Source organism: Elephas maximus, chromosome 3 (assembly GCF_024166365.1).
Source record: "Elephas maximus indicus isolate mEleMax1 chromosome 3, mEleMax1 primary haplotype, whole genome shotgun sequence".
Classification (NCBI taxonomy): domain Eukaryota; kingdom Metazoa; phylum Chordata; class Mammalia; order Proboscidea; family Elephantidae; genus Elephas; species Elephas maximus.
The window spans coordinates 72298736-72315473 of NC_064821.1; the positions used below are offsets into that span (position 1 = coordinate 72298736).

Here is a 16738-nt window from a genome sequence, read left to right on the forward strand (position 1 = left end):
CCCTGGATTCTTTGTTTTGAGAGCCTGTTGAGGAAATCATGGTCTGTTCCTTTATGTGACTTAATATTGACTGTTGCCTCCGAACCATCTATAAGTTATTGTATTTAGTTTATGCTTGCTTACTGTGTCGTAGCTGTTTGCTTTGTTTTGTTTTGGTATACCCCTATGGGTTGCTTGAGTGAGCTAGCTTGATTATTTTTGCCTTTGGAGCTCTGGTGTCCTGTCCCCAGCTGGCTAGAGCTGTTATCAGGTATATCAGACTAGGAGTCCATTCAGTTTTCTTGTATGAATTCAGCTTAGGTTTTCAGGTAGCTGATATCAAGTGTGTGGTATAGGCTCTGTCCTACAGTCTTAGAGGGGCAGGGGTGATTGGTGTATATACCGGTATCTGATTGCAGCAGGGGGTCACGCTCTGAACAGGGCAGGGGGCTGAGAAACGACCCCCAAGTATCTCTGAGGAAAACATGTCTCTGTTCCCTAGAGCATGCTGGTGGGTCGTGGGTTCTGCAGAGGGACCATGGGCACCCAAAGTTTTTGTTGTAAGGACTGGGAGGTACCAGTTATCTTTGGAACCCTGTCGTGGGTGGCTGGGTGACCTGAGTGGAGCTACCAGTCCTTAGGTCCCTATTGTGGGTAGGTGAGGACCTTGTTTAATAGGCAAAGCAATGTCAGACATCAAACACCCACCTCTCCACTGCACCACTGAAATGGTTGGAGTTTGCCAACAAGGGCCTATTCTCCTGAAATAGGCCCACACAGGTCCATGCAGAAGGGAAAGGTTCATAAGGTCCACAGACGGTTTATTCCTGGACAGGAGCCGCTTCTGCCCTGAGCTCCCCCAGTTAATGGAGCTAGCAAATTATCTTTCCCCCCCAGTTGCAAATTTTTTCCTTCCCCAAGGCCGGGAGGACGGCTCTAGGTGCTCACCAGGGTCTATCTCAGGCCCAGGGATTCAGCCGCTGAAGCTGGCTCGGGGGTGGGGTGGGGGGTGCGGTAAAATGTACGCAAGTACTTAGCTTTTGCTGGGAGCACGCTGTTCTCTTCAGGTTCCGGCAAGTACTTAGCTTTTGCCGGGAGCGCGCCGTTCTCCTCAGGTTCTGGAGGTGTGAGTGGGCTGTGTGGCTGGCTGCTTCACCCTGAGGAAACTGCGGCCGAATGCCAGGACCGGTCCACGGCCGCTGTCGCTGCTCCGGGAATGGTGCCTGAGGGCTCCCCATGATTCAGGTCTGGTAACTCCTGTCCGCTTCTGAACGGCCTCTTCCTCCCCCTTCCCCTCAGATCGTTGTCTAAGCTTGCCTTTGATGCTCAGCGCTCCCAGCTTGTCACAAATATACTCGGTTCACTTGTTTTTTCGGGTCTTTGTTGTAAAGAGGGCTCGACGGAAGCATCTGTCTATTCCGCCATCTTGGCTCCACCTTAATGACTTCTTGCTTTCTTCGTGTGTGTCAGTTGATGCCAGTTCACAACTTCTCTGGTCTTGGTCATTATTGTTTAACATGTCAAACTATTTTTGAGACGGTTTCTAAATTCAAGTGGGATATACTCATGGTCGTACTTTGGCTCTCGTGGACTTGTTCTAGTTTTCTTCAACTTCTACTTGAACCTGCGTATGAGCAGTTGATGGTGTGTTCCACAGCTGGCCATTGGGGAAGGAAAAAATTTGCAACTGGGGGGGGAAAGATAATTTGCTAGCTCCATTAACTGGGGGAGCTCAGGACAGAAGCGGCTTTTTCTGACTGGTAATATCAAGCTTTTCCATTGTCTCTTTCCACAAATGTAGTTGATTAGATTCCTGTTTATTCTATACTGTGAAGTCCTCGTGTACAGTGGCCATTTATGTTGTTGAAAAAGGTATTTGCAATGAAGAAGTCATTGGTCTTGAAAAATTCTGTCATGTGATCTATGACATCGTTTCTCTCACCAATGCCATATTTATCAGCTACTGATCCTTCTTTCTTTCCAGCTTTCACATTCCAATCACCAGTAATTATCAATGCATCTTGATTGCATGTTTCATCGATTTCAGACTGCAGATTGTGTAGAAATTGTTAAATGGGAACCTGATTTGCTATGTTAACTTGCACTGAAAGCACAATGAAATATTATTAAAAAAATAAAATAAGAGGGTAAAATGCCATGGAAGCACAAAAGAGTAATTAACTCTGCATGTGGTAGCTGGAAACATTTCATAGACGATGTAGTATTCGAGATGAACTTTGAAGAATGAAGTGGACAGAACATGGGGTGTCCGTGTCCTCTCATGAGCCTGCATGTCTTATGAAACTGTTGAGTAAAATATGTGAAGAGGGTTGCCTTGTTCTGCTTTGATATTTCTATCCTGTATTTTTCTGGGTAGTGTGATTGTTTTTGTAGAATATTTCTGTTTTTCTTCTGGACTCGAGAGTCCTGGGAAATTGCTCGACAGTCTTAAGTGAAGTCACAGCTCAAAGTTAAAGAGGCACAGGTAAAGAAAAAATATTTTGGGGCAAAGAACAAAGAAATTGCAGCAAACATTTATTTGTTTATTTTTATTGTGCTTTAAGTGAAAGTTTACAAATCAAGTCAGTCTCTCATGCAAAAATTTATATACACCTTGCTATGTACTCCTAGTTTCTCTCCCCCTAATAAGACAGCACACTCCTTCTCTCCACCCTGTATTCCCTCTGTCCACCCAACCATCTTCTGTCCCGCTCTGCCTTCCCATCTCTGCCTCAGACAGGAGCTGCCCACACAGTCTCATGGGTCTACTTGAGCCAGGAAGCTCACTCCTCACTAGTATCGTTTTCTGTCTTATAGTCCAGTCCAATCTCTGTCTGAAGAGTTGGCTTTGGGAATGGTTCCTGTCTTGGGCTAACAGAAGGTCTGGGGACCATGACCTCTGGGGTCCTTCTAGTCTCAGTCAGACCATTAAGTCTGGTCTTTTTACGAGAATTTGAGGTCTGCATCCTACTGCTCTTCTGCTCCATCGGGGATTCTCTGTTGTGTTCCCTGTCAGGGCAGTCATCAGTTGTGGCTGGGCACCATCTAGTTCTTCTGGTCTCAGGTTGATGTACTTTCTGATTTATGTGGCCTTTTCTGTGTCTTGGGATCAAAAATTACTTTGTGTCTTTGGTGTTAACAAACATTTATTGATGTGTATTGTATTTCAAGCCTTGGGCTAGGTGCTGAGGAAGCAAACACAAGTAAGATATTGTAACTCTGAGGGCTCACAGTCTAGGGAAGAAACATATATAAATATATGGTTCAGTGATGTGTGATACATGCTAGGACTAAAGTGTGTATAAGATACATTTGGAGTTCCAATAAGAGAGTGATCCAGGGCGATGACCTTCAGTTAAATATTTTTGGAATACCCACTCTGTGTTGGTACTGTGTGTTATAGTAGCAGTAAAAGGTAAGAGCTCTGATAACTGGGATGCTTCTACTGGGCTGGTAGGAGCGTAAATTGGTGATAACGAAACAAAAAACCACATGGAAAACGGTTTGGCAGTTTCTGCTAAAGTTGATAGCCTAAAAGGTCTAGTGGTTCTACTCCTAGGTGTGTACCTAACAGAAATACATATTTTTGTCAAAAGGCAGGTACTAGATAGTTCATAGAAGCACTGTTTATAAGAGAAATTACCCAGTGCTGAATAGTAGAGTATTTTATACAGCAGTGAGAAGGAATGACCCGCAGCTAGACGCAAGATGAATGAATCTCACAAAGATAATGTTAAGTGATTGAAGCCAGACAGAGAAGGACCCATACTCTGTGGTTCCATTTATATAATTTACACAAACAGGTAAAACTACTCCATGCTGATTAGAAGTCACAATAGTGGTTGACCTTAGGGGAGGCATGGTGATTGAGAGGGGCTTCTGAGGTGCTGGTAATGATCTGTGTCTTGATCTGAGTACTGGTTACATGGGTATGTTCAAACTGTGAAAATTCACCGAGCTGTGTACTTACAATGAACACTTTTTTGTATGTATATTATTCTTTGGTAAAAAGTTCAGAATTTTTAAAAAGTTCTATGGAAACGTGAACAAAGATTAATTCTGGCTGAGGGGCCCAGAGAAAATGACTTGATCGAAGCAGGAATGGTAACTGAGCTGAGCCTTGAAATGTTTGGATGTAACCAAGTAGTGAGGTGGTAGTAAAGAGGGGAAGCAGAGCATTTCAGAGAGAGGGAACTACCTGAGCAAAGGCACGGAACCATTTGTTGAAGGTAAAATAATTTGGTTTGGCCAGAGCATTTTGTACAAGTAAAGGTGAGATTGGAGAAGTAGGTTACAGACAGACTGCAAACGGCCTTGCATGCCAAGGTAAGGAATTTGGACTTGATTTTCTACAAGCCTTTAAAGGCTTTTAAACCCAGGGTGACCTAGTAAGGGTTGTAGGGAGTTTAGCAAAGTGAGAAATTTTATTTTTATGCCCTGTACATCATTGAGATGAGGCATAATCTCATTCGTAATTGTTAATTCAGAGCTTTGTCCTGAATGAAAAAACTGGGCTATTTCACACTGTTGCTTTTATTGCCTGTCTCCTTTTGCCTGGCGCTTTTTCTTCTCTCTCCCTGTTAAATACAACAAAAAAACCAACATACATTGCCCTGTAGTATCTCAGGCCACATCTCTTAAAGGGGGCCAACAGTCAGTATCCTTTTCATTACAGGCAAGAAGAGAGGCGGAGACGGTCCTTCCAGGATTACACTGGGCAGAAGATCACACTCGAGGCTGTCCTAAACACTACCTGCAAGAAGTGTGGCTGTAAAGGTAAGGTGAAGTCTCTGCCAGCCCAGTCTTTCTGTCCTTGTGAATGGACCCTTTACAGGATGAAGGTGGCAGCCTAGTGTGAATTTTGCTCCCCCTGGTTTTTAGCCAAGTGTTGGCCTCTCATGCTCATGCAGTTAACTCCTATCGGACTCACGTCGGAGATGGACGTTCATGACTTGATACTTTTCTCTGTTCCCTTTCCTGAATGCTCTCCTTGCCAGATGCTATATCACCACCACCACCACTCCTCCCTCTCTGTAGCTAAGGACCTGCCTTGGCGAAGTCCCCATTTATTATGGCAGGGTAAGACTGTGGGATTATGATTAACACCCTAAGTTTTATCTCCAGGGACCGACCACTAGTGTTCTGCTGCAAAAATGGAGACTTGGAAATACACTCCTTCAGAATCCAAGCTAAACTCTTTATTTCTCATCTTTATCTCTTTTAACTTAAGAGTTCTGAATATAAAATCCTTTTAGTAATAAGAATACAGGATACTCAATTCCTTTTAGTTCTGTTTCTTCAGGTTTTCTCTGGTCTTACTCAAATATTAAAGAGCTCTTTTAGCCTGACTTCCCTTGTTGGAGCTATAATGAGAGAGATTGCCAGCTTCTCATTTACAGAGTGACCTCAATTTGTCACCTCTTTTCCCTAGCCTTCCACCCATCCTGCTCTGTTGATTTTTTTTTTCTCCAAAGACTGGTAGCAGATTTGTGGCCTGGTTGAGTTTTGGGGGCTTTACACCCCTGTTTAATATAGAAGGAGAAAGGGAAAAGTAAAATTGAAAGAGAATACCTCCTCAGGGAAATTGTGGGAGCATTCCAGATGCTTGGAAAACTATGTTGTATTCCCCTTCCAGGGATCTTTTAGCTTCTAGACCAAGAGGTGCAAAGTAGTTCACACATAGCTTTTTGATTGTCTCATACAATTCCTTTGTGTCCCTGAGGCAGGATCTAAAACAAACTCAAACAGTTCTGAAAAGCATAGTATCTGCAAAGGCCACCTTGACAGCACTGTGGGCTTAAGGAGAGTAGGGGTCCTCTTATCCTCTAAATTTCACCCTGTGTCCATCAGGTGTTACCTGAGGCAGAGGAGAATAATGAGAAATTAAATTTGATGCAGTCAGCAAAGGTAATGCCAAAGGTGGTTGGTTTTGGTGCAGCAGAAAGAGCACAGGGCAAGGGAGCATGGAGCCTGGAATAAGCTTTAGTTCTGTTCTGCTCTCTGTGTGACCTCGAGCTACTTCTCTGCCCTGGGCCTTCATATAGTCTGCACTGTAGAGTTGTGTGATGATCTCTAAGACCCTTGCCAGACCTGACAATCTCTGAATATTCAGTGCCCCTAGGTGCCTCTTTCTGTGTGTGTTAGCTTGGATGTGAGTGCCTCCATCCTGCCAAATGCCTAAGAGCTAGCTTCCTTTAGGGGCTGGCCTGCCACTCATCTCCCTCTGCTAAGCATTCTGTTCTCTGGAGCAGCCTTTAATTGTCAGGAGTAAGTTCCAAAATAGATCTATAAGAATGAATAAGCCCTGTTGCTAATGGAGGGCAGTGCGAGCCTACATACTCATGTCCCGAGCAGCGCCAGTGTTCCCACAGCCCTAGGACCAGCTGCTAGTCTGACTGTGGTTGAGTGAGCAATGTCATCTTGAAGTGATAGGAAATTTTTTCTGAATGAATTCAGTAGTACCTCCTGAACCAGCTAGCCCCTTTCAGGAGCCCCTGGGGAAGATAAACCTGCTGAGAGGAGAGACTGCCTCCTCCTGCTCTATCTTTTCTACTTCCCTTCACAGGCCACTTTGCAAAGGATTGTTTCATGCAGCCAGGTGGGACCAAGTACTCTCTGATACCTGATGAGGAAGAGGAGAAGGAAGAGGCAAAGTCAGCGGCAAAGTCAGCAGAGTTTGAGAAGCCTGACCCCACGAAGAATTCTAGAAAAAGAAAGAAGGTGAGTTCTGCCTTGCTTTTATTTTATATATCCTATTTTTCTAAGTTTTAAAATGAAAGTGTTATTTGCTGAAATTTTGGAAGTACTGAAAAACAAAGAAGAGCATTTAAATCCCCTGTAGCCTTTCCACCCAGAAAGATTACTAGTAGTGTTTTTGGTATATTCCAAACTTCTTTGTAGGTAATAAATGTAGACATATAGATAGAGATAGCCACACATACATATAAATACAAAATTATGGTTATGCTAGGTATAGTTTATTTTCTGCTCTTCATTTTACTTATCAAAAGCATTTTCTAATATCCTTAAGTGTTCTTCAAAAACAGTGTTTAAGACCAGACTTAATGGTCTGACAGAGACTGGAGGATCCCTGGAAACTATGACCCCAGGACACTCTGTTAACCCAAAACTAAACCATTACTGAAACTGTTCTTCAGACAAAGATTAGACAGGCCTTTAAAACAAAAAATAATACATGTGAGGAACGTGCTTCTTAGTTCAATCAAATATAAGAGACCAAATGGGCAGCTCCTATCCAAAAGCAGGATGAAAAGGCAGGAAGGAACAGGAGCTGGACGAGCAGACACAGGAAACACGGGGTGGGAAGGGGGAGTGTGCCGTCACATTGTGGGGATTGCAACCAGTGTCACAAAACAATATGTGTATAAATTTTTGAATGAGAAATTAACTAGAGCTGTAAACTTTCATCTAAAGTGCAATTAAAAAAAAAAAAAAAACCTTTAAGACCTGTACAGTATTCTGCCCTGTGTATGTATGATGATTTATTTAATAATTTCCCTGTTGGTAGACATTTGAGTTACTTCCAGTCTTAATCTTTGGCCACATCTCTTGTTTTCTTTGGATAAATTCCTAAGTAAGATTGCTGAGTTCAGGCTTTAAGGTTGTTGATAAGTTTTATCAAATCGCCTTCTAGAAAGTACTTGTCTGCCCTCTGGCAGTGTATAAAAGTGCCTCTCTCTCTGAGTTTTGTCTCCTGTTTACTATAGGGAAATTCATAAAACAGACATTATTGTGGTCCAAAAGCCTGCTACATAGAAAGGAAATAAAGAAACTATGCTATAGTTTGGTCAAAAACTTGTTGTTCTTCTATTGTGTAATATTTTTCTGACTGTGGCCAGTTATTGTTTTTTTTTTTTTTTTAAAAGCTTTGGAAAACTTCTGTTGAATGGTCATTTTTACCAGGCATTGTGCAAACCTAGGAATACAAAGACCAAGATGAGGTCGTTACTCTTACTGGGCATTGCCTACAAATTAAGTGTTGTCTTCATTTATAGGTGAGAAAAAAGGCTCATTGCACCATTATAAGAATTAACCGAGTATATGAATAATGGTTTATTGATCTATTGATTTATTTACTGATTGATATTTTCTCCCTGGGTGATCATCTCCCTCCTTAGACTTTAGCTCCCTTGGTGACGTCTACATCCTTACGTAGTATCCCACAGGTACCTCAAACATTGGCTCAGAGTTAAACAAACCTAGTTTGAAGCTCTTTTATGCTACTTACCAGCAGTTTTTTTTTTTTTTTTTTTTTTTACCAGCAGTATGAATTTAGGCTAAGTTCAGTTTCTTAATTTTCAAAGTGAGATTCTTGTGGTTATGATAAGAGTGATTTTGAGATGCCCAGCTCCGAAAAATATATATAAAAGCACTGAAAAATAAGTCCTTACCATAATCAGTGTTGGCTGTCAAGACTATTATGTCTTCTTCAGCACCTCCACCCCAACACACCGTAAAAACAACCACCACCAAGACCCTGTTTCTATCCTCATTTCTATTGAACTTGTTTTAATGGCACCAACACCCTCCCAGTCTCCCAGTAAAGAAACCAATATGACTTTTTTTTTTTTTTTTTCTCTGCTTTCCATTTCATATCTAGTCAGTCACCAAGTCCTGTCAGTAACTGTCTTGGTCATCTAGTGCTGCTATAACAGAAATACCACAAGTGGATGGCTTTAACAAAGAAAAGTTTATTCTGTCACAGCCCAGTAGGCTAAAAGTCCAAATTCAGGGTGCCGGCTCCAGGGGAAGGCTTTCTCTCTCTGTTGGTTCTGGAGGAATGTCATTGTTGTCAGTATTCCCTTGGTCTGGAGGCATCTCAGCACAGGAACCTCAGGTCCAGAGGACACGCTCCACTCCTGGCACTGCTTTCTTGGTGGTATGAGGTCACCATATTTGTCTGCTCGTTTCTGTCTTTTATATCTCAAAAGAGATTGACTTAATACACTATCTGATCTTGTAGATCTCATCAGTATAACTGCCACTAATCTATCTCATTACATCATAATGATGATAGGACTTACAATGCAGGGGAATCCCATCAGATGGTGACAATCATACAGTAATGGGAATCATGACCCAGCCAAGTTGACACATATCTTTGGAGGACACAGTTCAACCCATGATGGTAACTTTTTTTTTCCCCCCTTCAACCAGTGCCTGAGCTGGTGTGGTTTTTTTTTTTTTTTTGTTTGGTGCTTTAGTGAAAGTTTACAGCACAAGTTAGTTTCTCATACAAAAATCAGACACACATTGTTATGTGACCCTAGTTGCTCTCTCTATAATGTGACGGCACATTCTTCCTTTCCACCCCAGATTTCCCATGTCCATTCAACCAGCTCCTGTCCCTTTCTGCCATCTCATCTCGTCTCCGGGCAGGAGCTGCCCGTTTAGTCTCATGTATCTACTTGAGCTAAGAAGCACACTCTTCACGAATATCTTTTTTTTTTTTTTATTGTGCTTTAAGTGAAAGTTTATAAATCAAGTCAGTCTCTCATACAAAAACATAAACACACCTTGCTATGTACTCCTAGCTGCTTTCCCCCTAATGAGACAGCACATTCCTACTCTCCAGCCTGTATTCCCCGTGTCCATTCAGCCAACTTCTGTCGCCCTCTGCCTTCTCATCTCCCTTCCACACAGGAGCTACCTGCACAGTCTCATGTGTCTACTTGAGCCAAGAAGCTCACTCCTCACCAGTATCATTTTCTGTCTTGTAGTCTAGTCCAATCTCTGTCTGAAGAGTTGGCTTTGGGAATGGTTCCAGTCTTGGGCTAACAGAAGGTCTGGGGACCATGGCCTCCGGGGGCCTTCTAGTCTCAGTCAGACCATTAAGTCTGGTCTTTTTACATGAATTTCAGGTCTGCATCCCACTGCTCTCCTGCTCCTTCAGGGGTTCTTTGTTGTGTTCCCTATCAGGGCAGTCATCGGTTGTAGCTGGGCACCATCTAGTTCTTCTGGTCTCAGGCTGATGTAGTCTCTGGTTTATGTGGCCCTTTCTGTCTCTTGGGCTCATAATTACCTTGTGTCTTTGGTGTTCTTCATCCTCCTATGCTTCAGGTGAGTTGAGACCAGTTGATGCATCTTAGATGGCTGCTCGCTAGCATTTAAGACCCCAGATGTCACTCTCCAAAGTGAGATGCAGAATGTTTTCTTAACAGATTTCATTATGCCAGTTGACCTAGATGTCCCCTGAAACCATGGTCCCCAAACCCCTGCCCCTGCTACTCTTGCCTTCAGAGTGTTTGGTTTATTCAGGAAACTTCTCTGCTTTTGGTTTAGTCTGGTTGTGCTGACCTCTCCTGTATTGTGTGTTGCCTTTCCCTTCTCCTAAAATAGTTCTTATCTACTATCTAATTAATGAATACCCCTCTCCCTTCCTCCCTCCCTCCCCACTGTCATAACCATCAAAGGGTATTTTCCTCTCTATTTAAACTGTTTCTTGGGTTCTTAAAATAGTGGTCTCATACAGTATTTGTCCTTTTGCAACTGACTAATTTCACTCAGTATGCCTTCCAGATTCCTCCATGTTATGAAATGTTTCACAGATTCATCATTGTTCTTTATCAATGCGTAGTGTTCCATTGTGTGAATATACCATAATTTATTTATCCATTCATCCATTGATGGGCACCTTGGTTGCTTCCATCTTTTTGCTATTGTGAACAGTGCTGCAGTGAACATGGGTGTGCATATATCTGTTCATGTAAAGGCTGTTATTTCTCCAGGATATATTCCAAAGAGTGGGTTCTATTTCTGGCTTTCTAAGGAAGCGCCAAATCAGCTTCCAAAGTGGTTGTACCATTTTACATTCCCACCAGCAGTGTGTAAGTGTTCCAGTCTTTCCACAACCTCTCCAGCATTTATCATTTTGTGTTTTTTGGATTAATGCCAGCCTTGTTGGAGTGAGATGGAATCTCATTGTTTCATGAATATCATTTTTTGTCTTGTACTCCAGTCTAATCTTTGCCTGAGGAGTTGGCTTTGTGAATGGTTTTAGTTCTGGGTTAACAGAGAGTCCGGGAGCCACGTCTTCTGGGGCTCCTCCAGTCTCAGACCATTAAGTCTGGTCTTTTTATTAGAACTTGAGTTTTACATCCCACTTTTCTCTTGCTCCATCAGGAGCTCTCCATTGTGTTCCCTATCAGGGCAGTCATTGGTGGTAGCCAGGCACCATCTAGTTCTTCTGGTCTCAGGCTGATGGAATTTCTGGTTTATGTGACCCTTTCTGTCTCTTGGGGTAATATTTTCCTTGTGTCTTTGGTGATCTTCATTCTCCTTTGCTCCAGTGGGTTGGGACCAATTGATGCATCTTAGATGGCCGCTCGCTAGCTTTTAACACCCCAGACTCCACTCACCAAAGTGGTATGCAAAACATTTTCTTAATAAACTTTGTTATGCCAATTGACCTAGATGTCCCCTGAAACCATGGTCCCCAGCCCCCTGCCCCTGCTACTCTGTCCCTCGAAATGTTTGGTTGTATTCAGGTGACTTCTTAGCGTTTGGATTAGTCCACTTGTGCTGACTTCTCCTGTATTGTATGTTGTCCTTCCCTTCACCTAAGATGATTCTTTTCTACTATCTAGTTAGTGAATACCTCTCACTCCCTCCCTATCCCCATAACCATCAAAAAGAATGTTTTCTCCTGTGCTTAAACCTCTTCTCGAGTTCTTATAAGAGTGGTCTCATACAATATTTGTCCTTTTGCGACTGACTAATTTCATTCAGCATAATGCTTTCCAGATTCATTCATGTTATAAGGTGTTTTGTGGATTCATTGTTCTTCTTTATCATTGCATAGTATTCCATTGTATGAATATACCATAATTTATTTATCCATTTGTCCACTGATGGGCACTTAGGTTGTTTCCATCTTTTTGCTATTGTGAATAGTACTGCAGTGAACATGGGTGTGTATATATCTGTTCGTGTAAAGGCTCTTATTTCTCTAGGATATATTCCAAGGAGTGGGAGTGCTGGATCGTATGGTACTTCTATTTCTGGCTTTTTAAGGAGGCGTTAAATCGATATCCAAAGTGGCTGTACCATTTAACACTCCCACCAGCAGTGTGTAAGTGTTCCAGTCTCTCCACAACCTCTCCAACATTTACTGTTTTCTCTTTTTTGGATTAAAGTTAGCCTTGTTGGAGTGAGGTGGTATCTCATTGTAGTTTTGATTTGCATTTCTCTAATGGCTAATGAACGTGCGCATTTCCTCATGTATCTTTTAGCTGCCTGAATTCAACCTATGACAGAAACTTTTTAAGTATCTCAAAATTCTTGCCCTCCCTCCCACTCCCACTGTTACTGTGCTGCTTATCTCCTCACATTTCTCACTTACCTTCAGAATATTGAACTAGCCTAGGAAGTTTTAAAAAATACATATTTGCCCCCCTCTTTGGGTACTGGATCCACAGGGCCTAGATCTGGGCATCGGATTTTTTTTCAAGTGCCTTCTTTACCCCGCTGCCTACTTCTCTGCATTGTTGGTTTCCTACCTCTGCTTTAATGTCGGAGTGCTCCAGGGCCTTCTTAGACTCCCTTCTCTTCTATATCTGCCTTCTTCCTAGGTAATCTGATTACCTCCCACAGTTTTAAATACAATCTATATGTTAAGTATATTTTTGTCCAAATCTCTATTATTATCTCTGACTTTCTCTCGAACTCCAGATTTAGATATCATACTACTTGACATCTCCATCTGGTTGTCTAATTAGCTTCTGAAGCTTAACACGCAATTGATTTTTCTTCCTAAAACAACTCCTCAGTGAGTGGATTCACCCGGGTGCCCAAGCCAAAATCCTAGGAGTGATCCTTGACTCCTTTCTTTTCCTCATCCACCACATCGAATCTGTCACCTTACTCTAGGTCTTTGCTCAGAGGTCACTTTTTCAGAGAAGCCTTTCCTGATTACCCTATTTAGTATATTGGGCTCTCACCCAGGGCACTCTATTCTATCAGTGAGTGCTAAGGAATTGTTCTTTTGGGTGTAGTAGAGGGTGTGTAAGAAATGGCTGTGGAGTTGGACAACCTAGGTTTCTATCTCAGCTCTGCCACCTCCTTACTATGGGAACCTCGGCCAGTTACTAAACTTCTCTGAGTCTCTGTTTCCCTCTTTGTAAAATAGAGATAGCAAGCATCTACCTCATAAGGTTGTTGTAGTGAGGTGATGCATGTAAACTGAGAACAGGGCCTGGCATGCAGTAAAGGCCCAGTGAATGTCAGCTACTAGTAACTGCTGGCTAAGAGCAGATGCTTTGTGGTCAGAGAGACTGGGTTCAAGTACAGAATTTGGCACATAATAAGTACTCAACCTCATCAAACAAGGGAAGGAATAACTCACCCAGGAATCCTTGGGTAGTACAAACAGTTAAGCCTCAACTATTAGCCAAAAGGTTGGCAGTTCAAACCCACTAAGAAGTGCCTTGGAAGACAGGCCTGGCAATCTGCTCCTGAAAGTTCAGAGCTTTAAGAACCCTGTGGAGCAGTTCTACTCTGCACACATGGAATCACGATGAGTTGGAATCAACTTGATGGCAACCAACCATAACAAGCACTCAGTAAATGGTAGCTATTACTATTACAGGAGCCCTGATGGCACAGTGGTTGAGTGCTTAGCTGCTAACCAAAAGGTCAGTGGTTCAAACCCACAAGCCACTCCACGGGAGAGAGATGTGTTAGTTTGCTTCCATAAAGATTACAGCTTTGGAAACCCTTTGAGGCAGTTTTACTCTGTCCTGTAGGGTGGGTCACTGTGAGTCAGAATTCAACTCAACGGCAGTGAGTTTGGTTTTTATTACTATTGTGATTACCACCTAATCATTTAGTTATTGTTGGACATTGAGTTTGTTTCTTTTAAAAAATATATTATAAATAATAATTCTGTGGTTATCTTTATAGATTTTTCCATATTTGAAAATATTATTGAAACTATTACTCTGGGATAGTTTTCTATCTATCTACTATTGTTAGGTGCTCTCGTGTCGATTCTGACTCATAGCAGCCCTATAGGACAGAGTAGAACTGCCCTGTGGGTTTCCAAGGCTGTAATTTTTAGGGAAGCAGACTGCCACATCTTTCTTCCTCGGAGTGGTGGGTGGGTTCAAACCGCTGACCTTTCGGTTAACGGCTGAGCATTTAACCACTGCACCACCAGGGCTCCTTTTATCTACAGTTGTTATTGTTAGGTGCAATTGAGTCGGTTCTGACTCATACCAACCCTGTGTACGACAAAACAAAACACTGCCCAGTCCTGTGCCGTCCTTACCCTTGTTATGCTTGAGTCCATTGTTGAAGCCAGTGTGTCAATCCATCTCGTTGAGGGTCTTCCTCTTTTTTCTTGACCCTCTACTTTACCAAGCATGATGCCCTTCTCCAGGGACTGCTCCCTCCTGATAACATATCCAAAGTATGTGAGACGAAGTCTTGGCAATCCTTGCCTCCAAGGAGTGTTTTGGCTGTACTTCTTCCAAGACACATCTGTTCAATGCCCCTAGCGGTCCATGACATAACCCACATTTTTCACCAACACCACAGTTCAACAGCATCAGTTCATCTTTGATCTTCCTTACTCATTGTCCAGCTTTCACATGCATATGAGGTGATTGAAAACACCATAGCTTGGGTCAGGCAGACCTTAGGCCTTAAAGGGACATCTTTGCTTTTTAACACTTTAAAGAGGTCTTCTGCAGCAGATTTACAATGTGTCCTTTGAAATACAATGTGTCCTTTGATTTCTTGCCTACTGCTTCCACGGGCATTGATTGTAGATCCAAGTAAAATGAAATCCTTGACAACTTTAGTATTTTCTCCATTTATCGTGAAATTACTTATTAGTCCAGTTGTGAGGATTTTTTTTTTATGTTGAGTTGTAATCCATACTGAAGGCTATAGTGTTTTCATCTTCAATAAGTGCTTCAAGTCCCTTTCACTTTCAGCAAGCAAGACTGTGTCATCTGCGTATCTCAGGTTGTTAACGAGTGTTTCTCCAATCCTGATGTCCCATTCTTCTTCATATAGTCTAGCTTCTCAGATTATTTGCTCAGCATACAGATTGAATAAGTATAGTGAAAGGATACAACCCTGACGCACACCTTTTCTGACTTTAAATCATGAAGTATACCTTTGTTCTGTTCGAACAACTACCTCTTGATCTATGCACAGGTTCCTCATGAGCACAATTAAATGTTCTAGAATTCCCATTCTTAGCAATGTTATCCATAATTTGTCATGATCCACACAGTCGAATGCCTTTGCATAGTCAATAAAGCACAGGTAAACATCTTTCTGGTATTCTCTCCTTTCAGCCAAGATCCTTCTCAGATCAGCAATGTACATTGCTGCTTCCACATCCTCTTCTGAATCTGGCCTGAATTTCTGGCAGTTCTCTGTAGATGTACTGCTGCAACTGCTTTTAAGTGATTTTCAGCAAAATTTTACTTGTATGTGATATTAATGATATTGTTCGATAATTTCAGCATTCTGTTGGATCACCTTTCTTCGAAATAGGGAAAAATATGGATCTCTTCCAGTAGGTTGGCCAGGAGGCTGTCTTCCAAATTTCTTGGCAGAGATGAGTGAGCACTTCCAGTGCTTCATCTGTTTGTTGAAACATCCGAATTGGTATTCCATCAGTTCCTGGAGCCTTGTTTTTCTCCCCTACCTTCAGTGTGCAACTTAAACCTCTTCCTTTAATACCATTGGGCCTTGATCATGTGCTACCTCCTGAAATGGTTTAACTTTGATGAATTATTTTTGGTACAGTGACTCTGGGTATTCTTTCCATCTTCTTTTGATGCTTCCTGCATTGTTTAATATTTTCCCCATAGAATCCTTCAGTATTGCAGCTTGAGGCTTGAATTTTTTCTTCAGTTCTTTCAGCTTGAGAAATGCTGAGTGTTTTCTTCCCTTTCGGTTGTCTAACTCGAGGTCTTTTCACATTTCATTGTAATACTTTGTCTTCTTGAGGAGCCCTTTGAAATCTTCTGTTCAGCTCTTTTACTTCATCATTTCTTCCTTTCACTTTAGCTACTCTAAGTTCAAGCACAACTTTCAGAGTCTCTTCCGACATCCATTTTAGTCTTTTTTTTCCTTTCCTGTCTTTTTTAATGCCCTCTTGCTTTCTTCATGTATGATGTCCTTGATGTCTTTCCACAACTTATCTGGTCTTCGGTCATTAGTGATCGATGCATCAAATCTAGAAAAAAAAAAAAAAATTCTTGAGATGGTCTCTAAATATAGGTGGGATGTACTGAGGGCCATACTTTGGCTGTCATGGACTTGTTCTAATTTTCTTCAATTCCAACTTGAACTTTCATATGTGCAGTTGATAATCTGTTCCACAGTCGGCCCCTGGCCTTGTTTTGACTGATGATATTGAACATTTCTACCATCTCTTTCTACGGGTGTAGTTGATCCTGTGTATTTCATCCAGTGATGTCCATGTATATCATCGTTGTTGCAAAAAAGACATTTGCAGTGAAGAAGTTGTTGGTCTTGCAGAATCCTGTCATGTGATCTCTGGCATGGTTTCTGTCACCAAGACCATATTTTCCAACTACCAATCCTTCTTTGTTTCCAACTCTCACATTCCAATCACCAGTAATTATCAATGCATCTTGGTTGTTTGATCTATTTCAGACTGCAGAAGTTGGTAGAAATATTCGATTTCTTCATCTTTGGCATTAGTGGTTGGTGGGTAAATTTGAATAATAGTCATATTAACTGGTCTTCCTTGTAG

The 16738-nt window shown here is 42.0% G+C and overlaps 1 protein-coding gene across 2 annotated transcripts in view; it reads left to right on the forward strand.

The window, feature by feature from the left end:
* ZCCHC17 (zinc finger CCHC-type containing 17) overlaps nt 1–16738 on the forward strand; it is a 92391-nt gene that overhangs the window by 67198 nt on the left and 8455 nt on the right. For both annotated transcript variants that reach the window (XM_049878554.1, XM_049878555.1), the window contains 2 exons: nt 4655–4755; nt 6545–6699. In XM_049878554.1, coding sequence (XP_049734511.1) covers nt 4655–4755; nt 6545–6699 — 256 coding nt within the window. The remainder of the gene's footprint in view (nt 1–4654; nt 4756–6544; nt 6700–16738) is intronic.